Genomic DNA, 24,865 nt, shown 5'->3' on the forward strand with positions numbered 1-24,865 from the left:
GTGGTAAACACGCCCCTGTCCCAACATTTTTGAAACGTGTTGCTGATATCAAATTCAAAATGAGTATATATTTAAAAAAAAAAACGTGTCTGGGCGGCACGGTGGTGTAGTGGTTAGCGCTGTCGCCTCACAGCAAGAAGGTCCTGGGTTCGAGCCCCGGGGCCGGCGAGGGCCTTTCTGTGCGGAGTTTGCATGTTCTCCCCGTGTCCGCGTGGGTTTCCTCCGGGTGCTCCGGTTTCCCCCACAGTCCAAAGACATGCAGGTTAGGTTAACTGGTGACTCTAAATTGACCGTAGGTGTGAATGTGAGTGTGAATGGTTGTCTGTGTCTATGTGTCAGCCCTGTGATGACCTGGCGACTTGTCCAGGGTGTACCCCGCCTTTCGCCCGTAGTCAGCTGGGATAGGCTCCAGCTTGCCTGCGACCCTGTAGAAGGATAAAGCGGCTAGAGATAATGTGATGTGTGTGTGTGTGAAAAACGTGTCTCAGTTTCAATGTTTGATATGTTGTCTTTGTACTATTTTCAATGAAATATAGGGTTTCCATGATTTGGAAATCTTCACATTCAGTTTTTATTCATGTTTTACACAGTGCCTCAACTTTTTTGGAATTGGGGTTGTATCCCCCCCCCCCCCCCCCCCCAAATACATTAGAGAGCCTGCAAGAGATGATAGTACTATAGTGCATACAACTGCTGTACTTCATGTAATTAAACAAACATTTAAGTTTACTCATTTTGTACTAGATCTACTGTCATCCTCCTGATATGAGGGTCAAGTATGCTGTTGTGTGTAATGACTCAGAACATTAATGTATTACTTTAAGCTCAGAGATTCAGCACGTAATCATCTTTGCAGGTTGTATGATACGATGAATTAGTATTTACTGGAAAACTAGTAATCATTTACTGTCTTCTGGTTTAATGCTCTGTTCTTTATTTTGTAGAGTTGTTATGCCTATTCAAAGTTGCTTATTTAGGGCTACTAGACATTGTGGTAGCATTTGTGCCTAAAGCACATGTCATGTAAGCTGTACTTGCTTCTGTTATTACAGTGCCTTGAAAAAGTGTTCATACCCCTTGAACTTATTCACATTTTTCCACCTTACAACCACGAACTTAAAAGTTTTTTATTGAGATTTTATGTGATAGACCAACACAGAATAGCACATAATTGTGAAGTGAAATGAAAATGACAAATGGTCTTCAAAATTTTAAACAAATAAAAATCTGAAAAATGTGGTGTGCATTAGTATTCAGTATTCAGTATTAGTATTCAGCCCCCCTGCGTCAATACCTTTTGCTGCAATTACAGCTGCAAGCCTTTTGTGGTATATCTCTACCAGCTTTGCACATCTAGACACTGAAATTTTTGCCCATTCTTCTTTGCAAAATAGCTCAAGCTCAGCCAGATTGGATGGACAGCATCTGTGAACAGCAATTTTCAAGTCTTGCCACAGATGCTCAATGGGATTTAGGTCTGGACTTTGACTGGGCCATTCTAACACATGAATATTCTTTGACCTAAACCATTCCATTGTAGCTCTGGCTGTATGTTTAGGGTCATTGTCTTGCTGGAAGGTGAATCTCCTTCCCAGTCTCAAGTCTTTTGCAGCCTCCAACAGGTTTTCTTCCAGGATTGCCCTGTATTTAGCTCCATCCATCTTCCCATCAACTCTGACCAGCTTCCCTGTCCCTGCTGAAGAAAAGCATCCCCATAGCATGATGCTGCTACCACCATGTTTCACAGTGGGGATGGTGTGTGCAGGGTGATGAGCAGTGTTAGTTTTCCGCCACACATAGCGCTTTGCATTTAGGCCAAAAAGTTCAACTTTGGTCTCATCTGACCAAAGCACCTTCTTCCACATGTTTGCTGTGTCCCCTACATGGCTTCTGGCAAACTGCAAACGGGACTTCTTATGCCTGTCTTTCAACAATGGCTTTCTTCTTGCCACTCTTCCAAAAAGGCCAGATTTGTGGAGTGTACGACTTATAGTTGTCCTGTGCACAGATTCTCCCACCTGAGCTGTGGATTTCTGCAGCTCCTCCAGAGTGATCATGGGCCTCTTGGCTGCTTCTCTGACCAGTGCTCTCCTTGCTCGCTCTGTCAGTTTAGGTGGACGGCCATGTCTTGGTAGGTTTGCAGTTGTGCCATACTTTTTCCATTTTTGAATGATGGATTGAACAGTGCTTCTTGAGATGTTCAGAGCTTGGGATATTTTTTTATAACCTAACCCTGCTTTAAACTTCTCCAGAACTTTATCCCTGACCTGTCTGGTGAGTTCTTTGGTCTTCATGATGCTGTTTGTTCTTCAGTGTTCTCTAACAAACCACTGAGGCCTTCACAGAACAAGTGTATTTATGCTGAGAGTAAATTACACACAGTAGGACTCTATTAACTAATTAGATGACTTCTGAAGGCAATTGATTGCACTGGATTGTATTTAGAGGCATCAGAGTACAGGGGGCTGAATACTAATCCACACCACATTTTTCAGATTTTTATTTGTTTAAAATTTTGAAGACCATTTATCATTTTCGTTTCACTTCACAATTATGTGCTACTCTGTGTTGGTCTATCACATAAAATCTCAATAAAAAACTTTTTAAGTTTGTGGTTGTAAGGTGGAAAAATGTGAAAAAGTTCAAGGGGTATGAATACTTTTTCAAGGCACTGTATGTAATATGTTCACGTTTCAAAAACATGATGGTCACTACAAGGATTAGCTAGATAACTTCATCAGTAATCACCTTCAGTCTCAAGAACTTCTATAATTTCCTGACTCACAAGTCACTGAAAGTTCACATTACAGAAATCAAAATGAATCAGTAATGAATATCTAGCAAAATATGGTTCCTCTTTTCATTAACTGTTTTTTACTTGCATCATAACTGAACATTACTGTGGTGCAGAACGTAGCTATGAAACTATATCAAAGTTTATAAAGCAAAAACACACAGCTTTTCATCTGATATTTTTCCATGTATGGTTTTTCATTATCTGATAATGAGTTTTTCAGCAGCTCTGTTAATATTACACAGCACAAAAGACACAGATTTCAGCCAGGCTGTGATATCAGATATGGAAGTGTAATTTGAAAGACAAGATGTGCTATGATATTTTGTATACAAAACATATTGGTATTGATGAAAATGTGTTTTATGTGCAACTAAAAAGTAGGAATAAAGACTTCTTTACATCCATAAAGAACTGTTATAATAAAAGAAATGTTTAACAGGGATAATGTGCATACAGAGTATCCTGCTGGCTGCAGAAAATGGTTAGAAATATTCTGGTATGCTGTAAAGTCAGGTTTCCCAATCACTGAACTCAGGGAGGAAGAGGTGTCAAGTGGTTATGCAAGATATAACAGTGCTGGAAAAAAAAACCCTCCAGGTTTTATACAGTAAAACAACATAAGTTCTTGGTCACAATATTACCTTTTTTTTTTAAATAATTTTCTTTCAATCACATTGGACATTAGCTTTTAGTGAACAATCGTTGAAGATGGAAACGGAAGAAAGAAATGCTGTTCATAAATCATTCATTGGTAAGAGTTACGCTAATTCAATACATAGGGGGTTTGAGAGCAGTTCGGCTGTGTTATTTACAATTATTTGTGTTGGCTGTTTTATTTTTTAGTGCTGCTGAATCTGATGGCTTGGATGGTTCTGATGACAGCTATGGGATTGGGTAAACAGGAGTTCGAACATTATTTTATTCTCAAATCCACAAGTTCTTGACTGTTCATTTATAATTTCACAATATTCATTTTTAACACCATGGAGTTATATTGATGTGAACAATAAACATGGCTGTCCCATGTCATTTTTCTTTAGGAGCCATTCATTTCAATGAATGCCCCATTCAGCCCTACATTCCTATGTATCTGATCATTATTGGTGGGTGTGGGCTCACTTTTTTGATATTGGTGTACTGGAAGAACATGCTGTATGAAGGAGTCTGGAGTCAGATCTGTACTCTATGTATTTTATGCATCATCATTTTCAGCATCATCTGGTTTCTTACAGGTAGGAAATGGTCAGAGACAGAGAGAGAAATGAAAGATAGGGATTAAACTTTGCAGTGGAAAAAGACTTGGTTACTGAATCTTGGCTCACAGGTCCAAACCCTGTGCAATTTTTGATGAAAGAATGTTAAAGGTTTCGTAAGCTTGGTAAAGTAATTGTTCAGTGTTAAATGACCTCAGACTAATGTTTCTATAATCCGTGGTTCATTCAGTGGTCCTCAACCTGCCAATGTTTTTCTTTTTAGGGACAGTCTGGGTTTACTCCATATATCCTCCAAACTTCACGTCCTCAGCTGTGGGACACTACTGTCATAGGACTCTTTACCTGTTTGCCTTTTGGTTCAATATCCTGTGCTTTTTGTATGTATTTGTTTTGATTCCTTGCTCTTTTGTACCAGTGTGTTAGAGTTGCATAATCTCCATAGGGTGCTTTAATGCAAAACCTGATGAGAGACAGCTTAATAGAATTGAGGAATGTGTAAAGGACATTAGACACTGGATGCTTATTAACTTCCTTCTGCTTAACTCTGACAAGACTGAAGTACTTGTATTAGGACCACATGCAGCTAGAAGTAGGTTTTCTGATTACTCAGTAACTCTGGATGGCCTTTCTGTTTCTTCACGTGCAGCAGTAAAAGACCTCGGAGTGATTATTGACCCCAGTCTTTCATTCAAAACTCACATTGATAACGTTACCCGGATAGCTTTCTTTCATCTCAGAAATATTGCTAAGATAAGAAATTTAATGTCACTACATGACGCGGAAAAACTAGTTCATGCTTTCGTTACCTCCAGGTTGGATTATTGTAAATGCCTAACTGTCTGGATGTTCCAATAAGTGCATAAACAAGCTCCAGTTAGTTCAAAATGCAGCAGCAAGAGTCCTTACTAGAACTAGAAAATATGACCACATCACCCCTGTCTTATCCACACTGCATTGGCTCCCAATCAAATTTCGTATTGATTATAAAATACTACTATTGACCTGGCGGCATGGTGGTGTAGTGGTTAGCGCTGTCGCCTCACAGCAAGAAGGTCCTGGGTTCGAGCCCCGGGGCCGGCGAGGGCCTTTCTGTGTGGAGTTTGCATGTTGTCCGCGTGGGTTTCCTCCGGGTGCTCCGGTTTCCCCCACAGTCCAAAGACATGCAGGTTAGGTTAACTGGTGACTCTAAATTGACCGTAGGTGTGAGTGTGAATGGTTGTCTGTGTCTATGTGTCAGCCCTGTGATGACCTGGTGACTTGTCCAGGGTGTACCCTGCCTTTCGCCCGTAGTCAGCTGGGATAGGCTCCAGCTTGCCTACGACCCTGTAGAAGGATAAAGCGGCTAGAGATAATGAGAATGAGACTATTGACCTTTAAAGTACTGAATGGTCTCGCACCACAGTACCTGAGTGAACTTCTGGTCCTCTATGACCCGCCACGCCTACTTATATCAAAAGGTGCAGGCTATCTGCTGGTACCTCGTATAGTGAAGGCTACATCAGGGGGCAGAGCCTTTTCTTACAAAGCCCCACAGTTATGGAACAGCCTTCCAAGTAGTGTTCGGGAATCACAGTCTCAGTGTTTAAGTCTCGGCTGAAAACATATCTGTTTAGTCAAGCCTTTTGTTAATGGTGTTTATGAGGTAAAGGAGTAGATCTGGAGGGTCCTCAGACAGAGTGTTTTGGTAAACTGGGATGTATGGATGCTGTCAGTCCCCACTCGCTTGCTCACTCGAGTTTGTTGACGGTGTAGCAGCTGCTGCTTTATGTCCCGGGGCTCCCTCATGCCTGTGTTACCTTCTGGCTCTCCCCTTTTAGTTATGCTGTCATAGTTAGTTGCTGGAGTCCCTGCTTGTATTCAGTGCAATATGTATACTGTTCCTACTTATTCAGGTGACATTGGGCATACCTAACAACCTGTGTTTTCTCTCTCTCTCCCCTCCCCAAATCTGTCCCTCTGAGTTACATGTCAATCGTGGGATCGAGATGCTGACCTCTTCTGTTCCTTGGACCTGCCTGATCCATCCTGGTGCCCTGTGTCTGGTTGGAGTCTCATCGCATCGCTCCTGTGGAGGGCGGCCCCATGTGGACAGTTGGGGGTCGCGCCTGGAGGACGCTCTGGACTCTTGCAGTGGTGTTTTTGTGGCTGGGGACTGCAGTTGACTTGCTGACTTTGGGACTGCGGTTGTCATGAACGGTTTTGCACTCGGGTTTCCGTCGGTGGGGGGTTTATAGCATCAACAAAGCTGACTTTGTTAAAACTGTTATAGTCATGTTGTCTGTTGTTGCCCAAATGAGGATGGGTTCCCTTTTGAGTCTGGTTCCTCTCAAGGTTTCTTCCTCATGTCGTCTGAGGGAGTTTTTCCTTGCCACCGTTGCCACAGGCTTGCTCATTGGGGATAGATTAGGGATAAAATTAGCTCATGTTTTAAATCGTTCAAATTCTGTAAAGCTGCTTTGCGACAATGTTTATTGTTAAAAGCGCTATAGAAATAAACTTGACTTGACTTGACAAATGCTTAGTTTACACATACCCGGGTATGTATAGAAACGGATAACCCTGCCTCTCTGTTTTCAAAAATATCCACGATTACACCAGACAGTTCTCCAAAATATCTGCATTCACACGGATCCGCATAGATACGCGGCTAAGCGCTATTATGAGCATGCCAAACATATAGGTGGCAGTATAAGGAGAAGTATAAAGCCATATTAGCCTATCAGAATCATGAAAATACAAATGACATGACGGCGGTGACGTTGGTAAGCAGCAAGCCTTCGTCTTGGTGGGAGGAAAAGTGCCTGAAAAACTGCGACCCTCCTCGCAGTCCTTCTCCTCTGCTCCTCATACAGCAGGTGTAGTCCTATTTGCAAATGCAAACAAAGCAGAAGTGTTTGCAAATATGTAAAAAGGACGACCACCCGTGTTGCATCCATGAGACCATCAAACCAAAATATTGAGCGCCTGACGCAAATATTCTGCGTCTGTGACGCATATCGTGACGTCGGGAAAACCTAAAACTCTGTTTTCCACTATTTACATGCAGGCATGAAAACGGAGTTTTCAGAAATCTCCACTTTGCATGGAGTTCTCTTCTCATCTCATTATCTCTAGCCGCTTTATCCTTCTACAGGGTTGCAGGCAAGCTGGAGCCTATCCCAGCCGACTACGGGCGAAAGGCGGGGTACACCCTGGACAAGTCGCCAGGTCATCACAGGGCTGACACATAGACACAGACAACCATTCACACCTACGGTCAATTTAGAGTCACCAGTTAACCTAACCTGCATGTCTTTGGACTGTGGGGGAAACCGGAGCACCCGGAGGAAACCCACGCGGACACGGGGAGAACATGCAAACTCCGCACAGAAAGGCCCTCGCCGGCCCCGGGGCTCGAACCCAGGACCTTCTTGCTGTGAGGCGACAGCGCTAACCACTACACCACCGTGCCGCCCCTGCATGGAGTTTTCAAAGATATCCATTTTCAGTGACTGAAACCTCTGTTTATGAGTAAATGAGAGGTGCAACCGCATATCGTCGCTGTCAGTTCAAAACCTGCTACTGTATGTGACAATTTAGGTCAAATTGGGTTCTCTATGCTGATTGGTCAATTTGGACCTCGTGCCTCCATTTATGCTAATTAGAAAATGGAAGGACCAATGGATAATCCAGAAGAGACTAGATTCAATCCCTTTCATGTGATGGGTCCAAATAAACTGTGTGCAATATCAAGTATGTGCACCTAGTGGCACACACAGCAGATTCTGCACACAATACTATAGTCACTCAGATTGCACATGGGAGGTTTTGCATGTCTAAAACCTTATATGTGAAAATATCTGACTTGCAGAACCTCTTATGTGTTTTCAAGGATGATTTTTTTTTTTTTGCAATTTATGCTAATATAATGCTGCAATTAGCTATTTTGATTAGCGTGACCAGACGTCCCGGTTTGGCCGGGACAGTCCCGATTTTGAGTTGCGTGTCCCCAGTCCCTACAAAGGTCCGTCGGGACGCTGAAATGTCCCGGTTACAGCGATCATATATAGCCAACGAGATGTCAATAAAGCTTCTAACAATTCAGCATCAATGTGCGTGTGTGCGCAGTCAACCTTACAATGTATCTATTTGTACAATCTTGCAATATATGGCCCTTTTCCACTACCCTTTTTCAGCTCACTTCAGCTTGCTTCAGCTCACTTCAGCCCAACACGGCTCGCGTTTCGACTACCAAAGAACAGCACGACTCGGCTCGCTTCAGCCCTGCTTAGCCCCTAAAACTCGCACGGTTTTGGAGTGGGGCTGAAGCGAGCCAAAGCGAGCCGAGTGAGGCTGGGGGCGTGAGCAGACACTCCCCTGTGCACTGATTGGTGAGGAGGAGTGTCCTCACATGCCCACACACGCCCCGCGAGCACGCTGGGATCTGTAAACACCGTAAGCCCGGAAGAAGAATAATTACGAATTACGAGAATTTCTGAAGCCTTATGCGCCTCGCCTCATCTATACGCTCTTGCCAGTATCTGTTGGCGTTGTCGGTGACAACAAGCCACAGAACCAAGACCAGCAACACTAACGGCTCCATGTCCTCCATGTTTATTCTTTACTATTCGGGTTGTGAGACTACCGCTTAAAAGGTCACTGATGTCACTGTTTGCGCTGCTTAACGACATCACGTGACGTCCACCCACTTTCGCTAACTCCACCCAATGTGTCCACCCACTTCCAGCCAGCACGGTTCAGCGCGGTTGTAGTCGAAATGCAACTCCAACAGCCCCACTCAGCTCGACTCAGCACGGCACGGCTCAGCCCAACTCAGCCGCGTTTGTAGTGGAAAAGCGGCATTAGAGGCCGCGTTATAACCTTTTTTTTTTGCGCTAGCGGCTGTCAACTACTGCGCGACAATGCCGAACAGATGAGCGCTGGGCGGAGATGTTCGCGCACTTCAATAGGGAGATTCCTTACAGCAATGTCAGCAGCCAGCTTTGCCAGTTTGCCATGTGCCTACCTGGCACCAATGCTCCAGTTGAGCGAACATTTTCACTCATCTCGAAGCCTTGCTCATTACCCCCAGCCAATTTCGACAATACTTGCTCGCAGTTTCACAGCAGGCTCTCAAGCAATAAAGCGCTACTGGAGCAAATTCACTCATCATGTAAATATATGCAATAAAATGGCATCTTCTTTAGGGTGGCTGTGTTTCTGAAACATTTTTTGTTGTCTTTCATCTGTTTTATGTGTCTTTAATCTGTATCACAGATTGTCTTGACTTGTTTGATGCTGTTGTCAACTCAGGGTTCACGTTTTCAAAATAGTTAATAGCCGACACTGGTTAAGATTAAACAGAGGCATTTTGGGTAAAGGTTCAGAGGTGACAACGATTAGGCTCATGCGCTCGTTCCTGTTACAATGCATAGCCTATTGTTTAAAAAAAAAGTTCATTGCATAAAATGTTGATGTTAATATGCAAGCAATGCATTTTCTTGGCGTTTTCACAAAGGTGAAATAAACCAGTTGAAATTTAGGCTATTGGCCTATTCCCTATCACCACATCTGTTGTCTGATTTTCCTACTTTAACTGAATTGTGATAGAAGTACATGTAGATAAGAAAATACTTGATTATTCTCTGAAATGTTGATAAAAGTGAGCTTCTACAGAATGATAAAGCACCTGTCTGAACCATTGTTTGAGCCGCGCATGTTTACATCAAAACGCGTGTGCGTGCACGAGTATCACGGTCACGCGCAAAGTGTCCCGGTTCGGGAAATCTGGTCACCCTTTGATGGATATTTAACTGACCATAGAACAAGTAAACTTTTACTGGCTTCTCAGCTTATTTCAGTTTTATTCAGTTTTTTACGTCTCCTGTAAAAAAAAGGAAAAATGTCACATAGCAGGTTTTGACCTGACAGCGACGATAAATAAATATGCGTCTTTAAAGATATCCTGCTACGTGTAAACGGAGCATTAATGTATATGGATATCATGTTTGGGCTAGCATTTTAATTTTGTAATATATGTCCAAAGAAATATACAGAAATACTTTTCTAACTTTTGTATACATATGACACACCCGCTACCTCCATTTTGTTTTATATCTAATACATGATCACAGCTCTCCCAGCCGAGACCCCGCCCACTGGCGTAACAGGCGCCGATGACAATGACGTAATCCGTGTCCTGCCAATGGCGAGTAGGAATCGAACACACACAAACACGCGACTGTTGACTTTATGAAGCTGGCCAGAGGTTTTAGGTTTTTTCCAAGTTCTCATATATAACGCGTCCCTGCTCTTTTAGAAGCGATGGCCGGTGAGTACAAGTTTACTGTTAAAAATAAGAGGGTGTTTATTCCCTGCATGTGCCTCGGGCCTGAATATCCGTAAATCATCAGTGTTCGCTGTCTCTGTAATACAGGCTGAAGTTTTGCCCAAATTAAATATATTGTGGGATAAATCTTATCTTGTGTAAGTTTTAGCTTCTTTCTTTTCCTCCTATGGTGAGCTTTCACAGTACCGTTCATACCGTACAAGATCTGATGTGAGCTGTTCGGCTGTCAGAACCATCAGCTGCACTTGGGCTGCGTCCCAAACCATCAGCTGCACTTGGGCTGCGTCCCAAACCATCAGCTGCACTTGGGCTGCGTCCCAAACCATCAGCTGCACTTGGGCTGCGTCCCAAACCATCAGCTACACTTGGGCTTTGTCCCATGCCACCGTCAGCTGCACTTGGGCTGCGTCCCATGCCACCGTCAGCTGCACTTGGGCTGCGTCCCATGCCACCGTCAACTGCACTTGGGCTGCGTCCCATGCCACCGTCAGCTGCACTTGGGCTGCGTCCCATGCCACCGTCAGCTGCACTTGGGCTGCGTCCCATGCCACCGTCAACTGCACTTGGGCTGCGTCCCATGCCACCGTCAACTGCACTTGGGCTGCGTCCCATGCCACCATCCCATGCCACCGTCAACTGCACTTGGGCTGTGTCCCATGCCACCGTCCCATGCCACTGTCAACCGCACTTGGGCTGCGTCCCATGCCACAGTCAACCGCACTTGGGCTGCGTCCCATGCCACCGTCAGCTGCACTTGGGCTGCGTCCCATGCCACCGTCAGCTGCACTTGGGTTGCGTCCCATGCCACCGTCAGCTGCACTTGGGTTGCGTCCCATGCCACCGTCAGCTGCACTTGGGTTGCGTCCCATGCCACCGTCGGCCGCACTTGGGCTGCGTCCCAAGCCACCGTCGGCCGCACTTGGGCTGCGTCCCAAGCCACCGTCGGCCGCACTTGGGCTGCGTCCCATGCCACCGTCGGCCGCACTTGGGCTGCGTCCCATGCCACCGTCGGCCGCACTTGGGCTGCGTCCCATGCCACCGTCGGCCGCACTTGGGCTGCGTCCCATGCCACCGTCGGCCGCACTTGGGCTGCGTCCCAAGCCACCGTCGGCCGCACTTGGGCTGCGTCCCAAGCCACCGTCGGCCGCACTTGGGCTGCGTCCCAAGCCACCGTCGGCCGCACTTGGGCTGCGTCCCAAGCCACCGTCGGCCGCACTTGGGCTGCGTCCCAAGCCACCGTCGGCCGCACTTGGGCTGCGTCCCATGCCACCGTCGGCCGCACTTGGGCTGCGTCCCATGCCACCGTCGGCCGCACTTGGGGTGCGTCCTAAAACTCAGTTTCATTGGGCTGTATCCTTAAAAAAAAATGAGGAAAAGCATAAACAGATGCTTTGGGAGGTGAACCTTGGCCCCAAATACGGTAGCCTGCCATTTTATAGGATTCAAATAAATGTTACTTTGGTGTTTCCAGTGTGGACTGTTTGTATGTTGTTAGCACTTTTGTAGTACAAAATATGTGCAGTAGGAGGAGGCATTGTTTGTATTAAGTAGGCTTACTATAGGGGCCTTTCACAATGACATCATCGTAACTGCGGGCACAAATATATGCGAGTGATTTGTAAGCCCAAATTCAAATCAAATCAAATCAAGTTTATTTGTACAGCGCTTTTAACAATAAACATTGTCGCAAAGCAGCTTTACAGAATTTGAACGACTTAAAACATGAGCTAATTTTATCCCTAATCTATCCCCAATGAGCAAGCCTGTGGCGACGGTGGCAAGGAAAAACTCCCTCAGACGACATGAGGAAGAAACCTCGAGAGGAACCAGACTCAAAAGGGAACCCATCCTCATTTGGGCAACAACAGACAGCCTGACTATAATATTAACAGTTTTAACAGGTATAACCCTCAACTATTATCTCCAAATTCAGTACATCTACAGATAAACTTGTAAAAGTTACATACAATGCCAGAGACCTGTAGTGCTTTTGGGTGTAATAACAGATGTGGAGAGAAGCCTAGTTTAACTTTTCACCGCTTCCCGGAGAACCCAGAAAGACAAGAAAAATGGCGAGCTTCAGTTAAACAGGAAGACTGGATGCCAACAAAACATTCCTGTGTGTAGAGAACATTTTATATCAGGTTAGTATGAAAGCTCTGTGCACCTATTATTTCTCCTAACACTTTTTTTTTAGCTCAAGGTGATTTAGTTATAAAAATTCCATAGATCTAATTCTAGCCTCAGCTACTCAAGTTAATATTCAACAAGTCCATAAATTGGCATAACATGGATAGAACTTTGGTCTAGATGGTAAAACTTTTAACCAATTGCATGGTCTGGCACTAAGTACAGTCTACTGGTACATACACAAGCGTGTCATACTTAGCCGTTCTACTGTACTACAAAAAAATGCCAAATGGAAAATGTATGAACATTAAAATATATATCTGGATGTGGGCTTTGGAAGATATATATTTTATTAGACCTAATGCTTGGCAAGACAAGCAGCATGTTTATGTACCACCATAAAATATGCTACATCTAGGCTCTGGCTTGTTTATTGCTGTTATAAGTCCACATTTGAGCTTACCTTTGTCATAATAAGGTATTTTTCTTTATCAGGAAGTTTCTATAACATTCCGACATGAAACCTGCCTCAAAATATTGGTAGGCATCTGCGCTTTTGCAAGCCTTTATTATCTCCAGTGTATCTAGAAAGTCCCAAATACTAAATAGTTCAGGACGTCATAGTGTCCCAAATCCGGTAGCTGGTTCACCAAACACTTCAAGTGGAATAAATACATTTGTGGGGAAATTAAGAAGAACAAGCCATTATTTCTCACGTTTACTCAAGCACAGCAAAATTCCTCCTCTGCATTTAAACTATTTGAAGCGGTAAACACACAGAGAGAGAGAGAGAGAGAGAGAGCCCACAGTGGGCAAGATAAATAAATACATTTGTGGGTAAATTATATGGATCTGTGATGCTTGCGTGTTTCAGCTTTTGGATGTAATGTGATCTGCTGGTATAAAATACATTTTTAATAATTTCAGAGAGATTGTACTGACTGCAGTCATCTCGATTTTCATTCTTAACAATCACAACTATGTTTCTTTGTTTGCCTGGCAATATGGCGGACGCTGCGCGATAAAAATCTGTGACATCAGTGAAAGGCCCTTATAGCTAAAGACTCAGTTGCTTGATTTTGTGCATGGGTACAAGAATAATTGAAACTCTAAACTGTTTCTGTTTATCTTGGTGTAGGATGATGTGGCTTAACATTATTTATGTGAATAAACATTAAATTGTATACAAAATGGTACTATACTCCTTATTCCCTACAGACAGTAGAATTCTTTACAAGCGTACAGGATACAGTTTTTGGACATATGTAAATAAAAAAAAATGTGGGTTTTGATTTGCAGTTGTCTTTAAAATAAAACAGTCACTCACTGAGCACTCTATTAGGAGCAACTGTATACCTACTAATTCATGCAATTATTTAATTAGCCAATTATGTGGCAGCAGTGCAATGCATAATCCTGCAGATGTGGGCCAGCAGCTTTGGGTAATGTTCCCATCAACCATCAGAGTGGGGAAGACAGTATAATCTCAATGACTTTGACTGTGGCCTCATTGTTGGTGCCAGATGAGCTGGTTTAAGTATTATAGCTGTTGATCTTTTGGGATTTTCACACACAACACACTCTAGAATTTGAACAGTGCCATAAAGTAAAAACATTCAATAGGTCAGATAGATCCAGTTCTGTGGACAGAAAAGCCTTGTTGATGAGAGAGGGCAACGGAGAATGGACAAATTGGTTTGAGCTGACAGAAAGGCTACAGCAGTGTTTCTCAACCACTGGGTCTCAGCCAATTATGGCCCTTTTCCACTACCCTTTTTCAGCTCACTTCAGCTCGCTTCAGCTCACTTCAGCCTGACACGGCTCGCGTTTCGACTACCAAAAACCAGCACGACTCAGCTCGCTTCAGCCCTGCTTAGCCCCTAAAACTCGCACCGTTTTGGAGTGGGGCTGAAGCGAGCCAAACCGTGCCGAGTGAGGCTGGGGGCGTGAGCAGACACTCCCCTGTGCACTGATTGGTGAGGAGGAGTGTCCTCACATGCCCACACACGCCCCGCGAGCGCGCTGGGATCTGTAAACACTGCAAACCCGGAAGAATAATAATTACGAATTACGAGAATTTCTGAAGCCTTATGCGCCTCGCCTCATCTATACGCTCTTGCCAGCATCTGTTGGCGTTGTCGGTGACAACAAGCCACAGCACCAAGACCAGCAACACTAATGACTCCATGTCCTCCATGTTTATTGTTTACTATTCGGGTCGTGAGACTACCGCTTAAAAGCTCACTGATGTCACTGTTTGCGCTGCTTAACGACACGTGACGTCCACCCACTTTCGCTAACTCCACCCAATGTGTCCACCCACTTCCAGCCAGCACGGTTCAGCGTGGTTGTAGTCGAAATGCAACTCCAACAGCCCCGCTCAGCCCGACTCAGCACGGCACGGCTCAGCCCGACTCAGCCGCGTTTGTAGTGGAAAAGCGGCATTAGTGGGCTGTGATGCGCCATCTAGTGTCCACAAATATTTTTCAAGTTGAAGCTAATTTTTACTCATAGTAGAGTACAATTGCTGGGTTGCATTTGACGTTACATCCGCCTCATTAAGCTACGGTCACACTACAGCTCGCGATGCTTTACGATGGGTTATCGATGAAAATGAGGCATTTTGGTGCCAATGTATGGTGATATACATGTGAGCTAAAAGTTGTGGTCACACAGCATGTGAACACTTGACTGTCGTGCCTTCACACGCTTGAGTCTGGCACAGCTCGAGCAGCCACGCGTGCTCACGGAGCGCTTTGTGCCTGCTTCTGGGACCCAGTTGTTATGGGAAACACCTGATACTGATTTGAGCACAATCAGCAAATACAGACAGATACGGATACGGACGCTGTTTTCACAGAGGCTTTGCGAAGTATTATCATTATCACGGTCACGTTTGTTTCTAGCCATGTTTATAACGCTGTTTAAATACTCTGCTTTATGATTCTGCTTTCTGTTTTGCTTTCGTTTTTGTAAATATCACACCTGCTAATAAACATTCTTCCTGCACTTAGATCCGTCTACCGACGTCTATCTTGTAGTGTCCTGATCCCCAGAGCTTTAACCCAGTCACATATAAAAAGTTGTACTCCTGCATGCTCTTCCAGGTTTTCATCTGTGTGTCTGTGTAGAACGATGTCTGCAGCACCAGGTAGTTTGAAATGTCAGGGAACTCAATGGATGGATAATTTTCCAACTCATAGGAAAAATCCTTCTTTGTTAGCGTGTAAGGATCTAATCTCATTGAGTGGTTTCTATATCCACTTCTTTTGAGTGTACTTCTTGGTTTTAATAAGTTGCTTGTTTGGTGTACACAAACATGGCAATCAGTTCTTGCATTAATGGACCAGACTCCACTTTTGGATCATTAATCCCTTTTGACTGAGAACGCCCTGCATGCATGGGTTTATGTTGGCTTCTGGCACTTCCATACAGTTTTAAAGACAATACCTACAATTAAAAACAGTTTGTTTTTATTGCATTTATTTAATTCCTGGGCTCCCATCTGTAACAGGGAATAATGTTGCATCTCATTAATACACTTTACAGTAGATTATTAGATTCTAATAGAATAGATGAGCCAAAATAACTGGGAATCTTTTTAATGGGCCCGAGTCATTACAAGTATGAATAGGTGGGCCTCAAAGCAGACAAGATTGAGAACCCCTGGGCTACAGTAACTCAGATAACCAGTCTGCAATTGTGGTGAGCAGGAAAGCATCTCAGGATGCACAACACATTGAAATTTGAGGTGAATGGGCTACAACAGCAGAAGAGCACGTCGGGTTCCATTCCTGTTAGAAAACAGAAAGCGGAGGCTGCAGTGGGCACAGACTCACCAAAAGTGGAAAGTTGAAGACTAGAAAAACTTAGCCTGGTCTGATGAAACCATGGACCCAACTGGCCTTGTGTTAACAGTCCAGGCTGGTGGAGGTGGTGTAATGGTGTTAGGAATTATTTCTTGGCATATTTTGGGCCTGTTAATACTAATCATTATTTGGGTGATATGGTGGTGTAATGGTCAGCACTGTCGCCTCACAGCAAGAAGGTTCTGGGTTCAAGCCCAATGGCTGACAGGGGCCTTTCTCTGTGGAGTTTGCATATTCTCCTCGTGCTTACATGGGTTTTTGCCTCTGGGTGCACTGGTCTCTCCCACAGTCCAAAGACATGCAGTTAGGTTAATTGGCTAGTCTAAATTGCCCATAGGTGTAAATAGCTGAGCTGTGTTGCATGGTCAGACATGAGTAGTATGGTGCCTTTGTATGCCTTTTACTCAGCCATGTTGAGCTGCATCCTTTGTAATTCAGCTGCAAGAAAGGATGAATAGCCACCCCAAACTTCAATCAATTAACAATTGAAAGCCACAGGCTGTTTGGGTATTGTTGCTGACCATGTGCATCCCTTCATGGCTACAATTTACCATCTTCTAATGGCTGCTTCCAGCACGATAATGCACCATGTCACAAAGCAAAAGTCTCAATTTGGTTTCATGACCATAACAATGAGTTCAGTGTTCTTCAGTGGCCTTCCCAGTCACCGCATCTGAATCCAGGAGAACACCTTTGGGATGCGGTAGAACGGGAGAGTTACAGCATGAAGGTGCACCTGAAAAATCTGCAAGAATTGTGTGATGCTATCATGTCAACATGGACCAGAATCTCAAAGGAATGTTTCCAAAATCATCTCCATGCTACAAAGAATTAGGGCTGTTTTGAGAGCAAAGGGAGGCCGTACCCAGTATAAGTATAGTGGTCCTAATAAAGTGCTCATGTATTTATTTAAGAAATTGTTCTTTAATGTTCATGTCTAATCAAGTTGCAGAACTGGTGGCAAAATGTTTGCAGGCACGAGACATGGCTTATTGCCCCTATAGCCAATTCCCGGTTGGTGCAGCTATTTTGACATCAGGAGGTGCTATAATCACAGGTATACATGTATGGGTTATGAGTGGGAACTTTCAGTTCTGGATTGAAACAATCAACTTTTATACACTGATGTGAATTGATGCTAATGGGGAAAACTGAAGTGTCCAATACTACTGATCTCCAGGACTGGAATTTATTTGTTTTATATAGGCCAAAGTCAAAATAATGATTTATCAGCTGTCAGAACCTACTCTGATATGCATTGTGTGTATGTGTGTATATCAGGCTGCAATGTAGAGAATGCTTCTTATGGCCTTACAGTCTGTGCAGAACGAACCGCCATCCAGAGAGCTGTAGCTGAGGGTCACAGAAATTTTACAGCTATAGCAGTCACATGGTAAGACTCATTCTTTTCAATACTATACACACTGAACCAGCGTCATGCATTACATATTGGCAAGTATGCTGAGGGAAGCATGTTTAAGTGGGGCACAGGGACTGGTATAATCAGGTGAGACACCGGAGAGCAAGTGAGCAAGATTATTAAATGTTTGTTGACATTTGCTTTTTCTTTCCCTCAGTGATATTGAAGATAGTTTTGTGGGGCCCTGTGGGGCCTGTCGGCAGGTGTTAATGGAGGTAAGGTTGTTCATATGAGTATGCATGTGTGAATTACTGCAATAAACATTAGATTTTTCTTCTAATCTAGCATATCACTTATTCATCTCTCTGCCTGTCAGTTTGGAACAGAATGGGACATTTACCTGACCAAGCCTGATGGATCCTATAAGAAGACAAGTCTGAGAGAGCTACTTCCTTTAGCATTCAGCCCAGCTCACCTGGCAAAAGACAGCAATTAAAATGATAGCTTTTTAGGATGGTCTGTTTTGTTTGTGCTACTCTGAATTCGAGCTGTACACCGGGATCACTAAAACGTGGCGGGAGCAAGTAGTTTTGAACGCCCATGCAGGTGTGGGCTGTCAGATCTGAACCTCACAGGATGAAGAAAGGCCAGAGAGTGTTCTAGATGCAGCAGGTTGTTTGTGTGACAGTGTGTGATGCCTGTGTATGACGCATTACTACAGTTCATTCATCTTCAGGAAATGATTTTTTTCTGGTTAAGACTGCTGTGGTTTAAATGACTAATTCATTTAGATTTTGGGGAATAAACTTGCTCATTAGGAAATATCGTGGGCAGGTACAGACAAAAATAAGTATATAAAAATAACTCTGGAACCAGAAAGGATTTGATCAAGCTTTCTGCAGGAGTGGGCAAGACTGGGGGAAGAGAGTCCTTACTCAAAACCTTTGTGATGATGTAAATCAAACACTTGTCTTTTTTAGGGGGGGTGTCATAGAGGAGGACTTGATATTTCAGAATTAGACTTAAAATTTACCTCAGGTATTCTCATCAAGTTGGACCTATAAAAATAATTATTTAGTAATAATCAATTCATAAATTAACCAATAAACAATTAACATCCTTATTTATTTATTTATTTATTTATTTATTTGCACAAAGAAAAAAAAATACATAATACAACCCCAATTCCAAAAAAGTTGGCATGCTGTGTAAACTGTAAAGAAAAACAGAATGCAATAATTTGCAAATCATGGAAACCCTATATTTCGTTGAAAATAGTAAAAAGATAACATAGCAAATGTTGAAGCTGAGAAATTTTATTGTTTTTTGAAAAATATATGCTCATTTTGAATTTGATGTCAGCAACACGCTTTAAAAAAGTTGGGGCAGGGGCATGTTTACCACTGTGTTTCATCACCTCTACATTTAACAACACTCTGTAAACGTTTGGGAACTGAGGAGACCAATTGCTGTAGTTTTGAAAGAGAAATGTTGTCCCGTTCTTGCCTGATATACAATTTCAGTTGCTCAACAGTTCGGGGTCTCCTTTGTTGTATTTTGCACTTCATAATGCGCCAAATGTTTTAAATGGGAGACAGGTCTGGATTGCAGGCACCCTGACTCTTTTACTATAGAGCCATGCGGTTTTAATATGTGCAGAAAGCAGTTTGGCATTGTCTTGCTGAAAGAAAGAAAGGCCTTCACTGAAAAACATTTTGTCTGGATGGCAGCATATTATTCTGAAACGTGTATATATCATTCAGCACTAATGATGCCTTCCCAGATGTACAAGCTACCCATGGCATGTGCACTAATGCACCCTCATACCATCACAGATGCTGGCTTTTGAACTGTGCACTGATAACAAGCCGGATGGTCCCTCTCCTCTTTAGCCTGGAGGACGTGGTGTCCATGATTTCTAAAAAGAATTTCTACTTTTGATTCATCAGACCTTGGGATAATTGATTCACCTCAGTCCATCATAAAAGAGCTCGGGTCAAGAGAACGTGACAGTATTTCTGGATATTGTTTATATCTGGTTTTAACTTGCATTTGTGGATGCAGTAATAAACTGTTTTCACAAACGATGGTTTCCTCAAGCATTCCTAACCCCATGCAATGATTTTCCAATGCAGACATGTCTGTTTTTAATGCAGTGTCTCCTGAGGGCCTGAAGATCACAGGTATCCAATGTCAGTTTTCAGCCTTGTCTCTTGTCTACAGAGATTTCTCCAGATTCTCTGAATCTTTTCATGATATTATGTACCATAGATGATGTGATCCCCAAATTCTTTGCAATTTTACATTGAGGAACGTTATTATTAAATTGTTGCACTGTTTGCCCATGCAGTTTTTCACTGAGTGGTGAACCCATCCCCATCTTTACTTCTGAGAGATTCAGCCTCTCTGGGATGTTCTTCCCCAATCATATTACTGACCTGTTGCCAATTAACCAAATTATTATTTTTTTTTATCATTACACAACTTTTTCAGTCTTTTGTTGCTCCTGTCCCAACTTTTTTTGAAATGTGTTGCTGACATCAATGTCTCAATGAGCATATATTTTTCAAAAAACAATGAAATTTCTCAGTTTCAACATTTGATATGTTGTCTTTGTACTATTTTCAACGAAATATAGGGTTTCCATGATTTGTAAATTGTCATATTCTGTATTTATTTATGTTTTACACAGTGTCCCAACTTTTTTTGGAATTGGGGTTGTACAAAACAAATAATACACGCATAGTTATTTTTAAGACTGAGGAAAAATACCAATAACTAACAACGAAATGTGCAGGAGGAGCCAATAAAACCCATAAGAGCTTGTCAAGTGGCCCTCCTATGGTGAGACATTCAAAATAAAAACTCAAAAGTAAGGAAATACATACAAAAGCTAAACAAAAAAAACCCACTAAGGTGTTACAAGTGTAACAAGAAAAGTGACAGTATACCAATGCACAGAATATGATAGTGAGAGCAGCTATGATACTGAATCATTTAATTGATCCAGCAAGAAGAGTATGGTTAATTTCTTAAATGATTTTATACTGGGGGTGGCACGGTGGTGTAGTGGTTAGCGCTGTCGCCTCACAGCAAGAAGGTCCGGATTCGAGCCCCGTGGCCGGTGAGGGCCTTTCTGTGCGGAGTTTGCATGTTCTCCCCGTGTCCGCATGGGTTTCCTCCGGGTGCTCCGGTTTCCCCCACAGACCAAAGACATGCAGGTTAGGTTAACTGGTGACTCTAAATTGACCGTAGGTGTGAATGTGAGTGTGAATGGTTGTCTGTGTCTATGTGTCAGCCCTGTGATGACCTGGCGACTTGTCCAGGGTGTACCCCACCTTTCGCCCGTAGTCAGCTGGGATAGGCTCCAGCTTGCCTGCGACCCTGTAGAACAGGATAAAGCGGCTAGAGATAATGAGATGAGATGAGATTTTATACTGGTGGAATTTCTAATGTGAACTGGTAATCGGTTCCAGCAGGAAGGACTTCTGTATCTAATTGAAAATTTAGAAAATTCAACACCCTTAAAAGCTAGCTGTTGATGGTACTGAATCAGAAGACAAATGTAGTTAAATATGTACCACAAGAGGGTGCAAGGAGAACAAGTGGTACAGAACATAGGTGTTGGAACACCACTGCACTAAAATCTTGAAAGTGTCTGTTTCAAATTTAAATAAGCTATTTGTTCTCTACCAAATAAATATTTAAAAAGCTATTTACAGTAGTCATTTGAGTGAACATCTTTCAAAGAACCTTTCACCCTTAATTTGTGAAACTGAAAAGAAAGTGCTCAGTGTAGAGGAAGGAAAGTGTGGGATTGACCCATGTGCTCCTGGTGCCCCTCAGGGCTGTTTGAAATTCTCCTCTGGAACACAGAGGGGACAACATTCAGTTCTGTCACCCAGGGAAAAACACTCTTAACATTGTTCTCTGTGAGAGAAAGAGGGGAGGGGAAGGGGGGTAACCGAGTGAGAGAGAATTAATGAGAGAGAAAAAAAGAAGTAAAAGGAAAAGACTGCAAAGTTAGATTTTGTTTCCATGAGGTAGTACTGAGAGTAAAAACACTACACTCATCTCAATGCTAGAAATGAGCAGAACTGAAAAGCAGATAAGAGATAAAAAGGAAAAGACAAAAGGAGACAATAAAACGGCTGACAAAGCAATGTTCGTAGTGGTGAAATAACATGGTTGAGCATTTCAGAAAGGGGAGAGCAGCTGAAAGCAGGAGATAAGTAAGAACAGTGTTTTTTTTCCCTGGCTTAAGCAAATACAGGACACAGCAGGACCTACAATACTTTGCTCTTATGTACACACATACAGTTTGTTAACACTGTTTTATAAGGGCAGACTTTATTGTTTACATACATTGTGTTTAAATACATTATTTTAAAGATAATTGCTCATGTGCTATACACTTTATAAATTGAGATATACAATCATGGTGTCATGTTTTATTTCACTAATAATACAATATAGCCTGACCTCGTACTGGGGTTAAAATGGTCTTTTAATTTCATGACTTAATTTTAACTTCTCATAAATTGGAAATGTTTGATCAGTAACAATCTATAACATTTGTCATCAAGTTAAATGGTTAATTTTATGTTTAATGGCTGGAGGAAACAAGCCTGCTTTGAAATAATTTACTAAATATTTTGTTCCAACCCACACTTGAGACATGGCAATTCTTTATTATGCTACAATGTTCAAGTACGTGAACAATACATGGTGTGTGCAGTTGTAAAATGCAGTGCCCTATTTCAAATTTTTTTGTTTTACATCTATTTGAGGGGGGACCCAAAACCCTGATAAGCACAGTAATCAAAAGGCATTTCACAATTTTGCATGTGGAACTAATGTCAGTGATTTTTTTATTTTTGGTACTTACAGTGGATATAAAAAGTCTACACACCCTGTTAAAATGATAGGTTTTTCTGATGTTAAAAAAACCAAGACCACGATAAATAATTTCAAAACTTTTCCCACCTTTAATGTGACCTATAACCTGTACAATTCAATTGAAAAACAAACAAATCTGTTGGGGGGACATAAAAAAAAATAAAAAATGTACAATAAGCTGGTTGCATAAGTGTGCACACCCTTAAACTAATACTTTGTTGAAGCACCTTTTGATTTAATTACAGCATTTGGTCTTTTTGGGTTCACAGCTGCCATCAATTAAAAGGACTTTGATTAACCCCAAATAAAGTTCAGACATTTACTCAGTTCCATCCTCCAGCAAAAGCCAGGGTTCATAGAGAGCTTACAAAGCGTCAGAGGGATCTCACTGTTGAAAGGTATCAGTCAGGAGAAGGGTATAAAAACATTTCCACAGCATTAGATATACCATGGAGCACAGTGAAGTCATCAAGAAGTGGAGAAAATATGGGACAACAGTGACATTACTGGGAACTGGACATCCCTCCAAAATTGATGAAAAGACAAGATGAAAACTGGTCTGTGAGGCTGCCGAGAGGCCTACAGCAACACTGAAGGAGCTGCAGGAATTTCTGGCAAGTACTACATGTGACAACAATCTCCCATATTCTCCATATGTCTGGACTATGGGGTAGGGCCGCAAGATGGAAGCCTTTTCTTACAAAGAAAAACATCCAGGCCCGGCTAAATTTTGCAAAAAAAAAAATTTCATCAACTCTCCCGGGTGGCACGGTGGTGTAGTGGTTAGCGCTGTCGCCTCACAGCAAGAAGGTCCGGGTTCGAGCCCCGTGGCCAGCGAGGGCCTTGCTGTGCACAGTTTGCGTGTTCTCCCCGTGTCCGCGTGGGATTCCTCCGGGTGCTCCGGTTTCCTCCACAGTCCAAAGACATGCAGGTTAGGTTAACTGGTGACTCTAAATTGACCATAGGTGTGAATGGCTGTCTGTGTCTATGTGTCAGTCCTGTGATGACCTGGCGACTTGTCCAGGGTGTACCCTGCCTTTCGCCCGTAGTCAGCTGGGATAGGCTCCAGCTCGCCTGCGACCCTGTAGAAGGATAAAGCGGCTAGAGATAATGAGATGAGATGAGATCAACTCTCCTAGAAGCATGTGGGAAAGTGTGCTATGGTCTGATGAAACCAAGGTTGAACTTTTTGGCCACAATTCCAAAAAGTATGTTTGGCACAAAAACAACACTGTGTATCACCAAAAGACAACCATACCCACGGTGAAGCATGGTGATGGCAGCATCGTGTTTTGGGGTTGTTTTTCTTCAGCTGGAACAGGGGCTTTAGTCAAGGTGGAGGGAATTATGAACAGTTCTAAATACCAGTCAATTTTGGCCCAAAACCTTCAGGTGTCTGCTAGAAAGCAGAAGATGAAGAGGAATTTCATCTTTCAGCACGACATTGACCCTAAGCACACATCAAAATCAACAAAAGAATGGCTTCACCAGAACAAAATTAAAGTTTTGGAATGGCCCAGCCAGAGCCCAGACCTAAATCCAATTGAAAATCTGTGGGGTGACCTGAAGAGAGTTGTGCACAAGAGATGCCCTCGCAATCTGACAGATTTGGAGCGCTTTTGCAAGGAAGAGTGAGCAAATATTGCCAAGTCTAGATGTGGCAGGCTGATAGACTCCGACCCAAAAAGACTGAATGCTGTAATTAAATCAAAAGGTGCTTCAACAAAGTATTAGTTTAAGGGTGTGCACACTTATGCAACCAGCTTATTGTACGTTTTTTTATTTATGTTTTTTCCCCCTAACAGATTTGTTTGTTTTTCAATTGAATTGTACAGGTTATAGGTCACATTAAAGGTGGGAAAAGTTTTGAAATTATTTATCGTGGTCTCATTTTTTTACATCAGAAAAAGCTATCATTTTAATGGGGTGTGTAGACTTTATATCCACTGTAGTTTAATCTTTAACCTACATTATTTGGAGCACATCAATAAAAATTTTAGGCGTTCCTAGTCTATATGGACTCCAAGCAACAAAGTAGTAAATTCCAGCGTATCTCGAAATCTACGGCCATAAACATAAGTCAAAGCTGTTAGCTTCCTGTATATCCTGCAAGGAAAATATAGCCATACTGCAGCTTTGAGGTTTTTTTTTTTCTAACAATCACATAAAAGGCAGAAAAACAATCCTCTTCAAGGACCAATCCTGTCCACTCTAGTGCTTATTATTATTTTTTTATGCCTTTGAAGCTGGGCTTAGACAGCAGGATCA

General features: G+C 42.7%; 1 protein-coding gene across 7 annotated transcripts; it reads left to right on the forward strand.

Annotated features, from left to right (window-relative positions):
• The first annotated feature begins 10,141 nt into the window (after positions 1 to 10,141).
• Positions 10,142 to 18,896, forward strand: zgc:103586. 7 transcript variants are annotated; one of them, XM_060936047.1, is made up of 5 exons: positions 10,145 to 10,321; positions 12,346 to 17,395; positions 17,620 to 17,731; positions 17,916 to 17,973; positions 18,075 to 18,896. In XM_060936047.1, exons 2-5 carry the CDS (start codon positions 17,266 to 17,268, stop codon positions 18,192 to 18,194), a joined length of 420 nt encoding a protein of 139 aa, XP_060792030.1. In that variant the 5' UTR covers positions 10,145 to 10,321; positions 12,346 to 17,265; the 3' UTR covers positions 18,195 to 18,896. The 7 variants fall into 7 exon arrangements, 6 of the variants coding, with proteins under 6 accessions (XP_060792030.1, XP_060792685.1, XP_060793357.1 ...); XM_060936702.1 differs by having other exon boundaries at positions 17,285 to 17,395; XM_060937374.1 differs by having other exon boundaries at positions 17,291 to 17,395.
• Positions 18,897 to 24,865: the final 5,969 nt, after the last annotated feature.

This window comes from Neoarius graeffei, chromosome 1 (assembly GCF_027579695.1).
Source record: "Neoarius graeffei isolate fNeoGra1 chromosome 1, fNeoGra1.pri, whole genome shotgun sequence".
Taxonomy (NCBI): Eukaryota; Metazoa; Chordata; class Actinopteri; order Siluriformes; family Ariidae; genus Neoarius; species Neoarius graeffei.

Bases quoted from the DNA above. Each gene is read 5' to 3' on its own strand.
- zgc:103586 (XM_060935206.1), top strand. From the start codon at position 17,266: ATGTTCATGTCTAATCAAGTTGCAGAACTGGTGGCAAAATGTTTGCAG. The intron at 17,396-17,619 runs GTATACATGTAT...TGTGTATATCAG, and splicing joins AGGAGGTGCTATAATCACAG to GCTGCAATGTAGAGAATGCT. The intron at 17,732-17,915 runs GTAAGACTCATT...TCTTTCCCTCAG, and splicing joins ACAGCTATAGCAGTCACATG to TGATATTGAAGATAGTTTTG.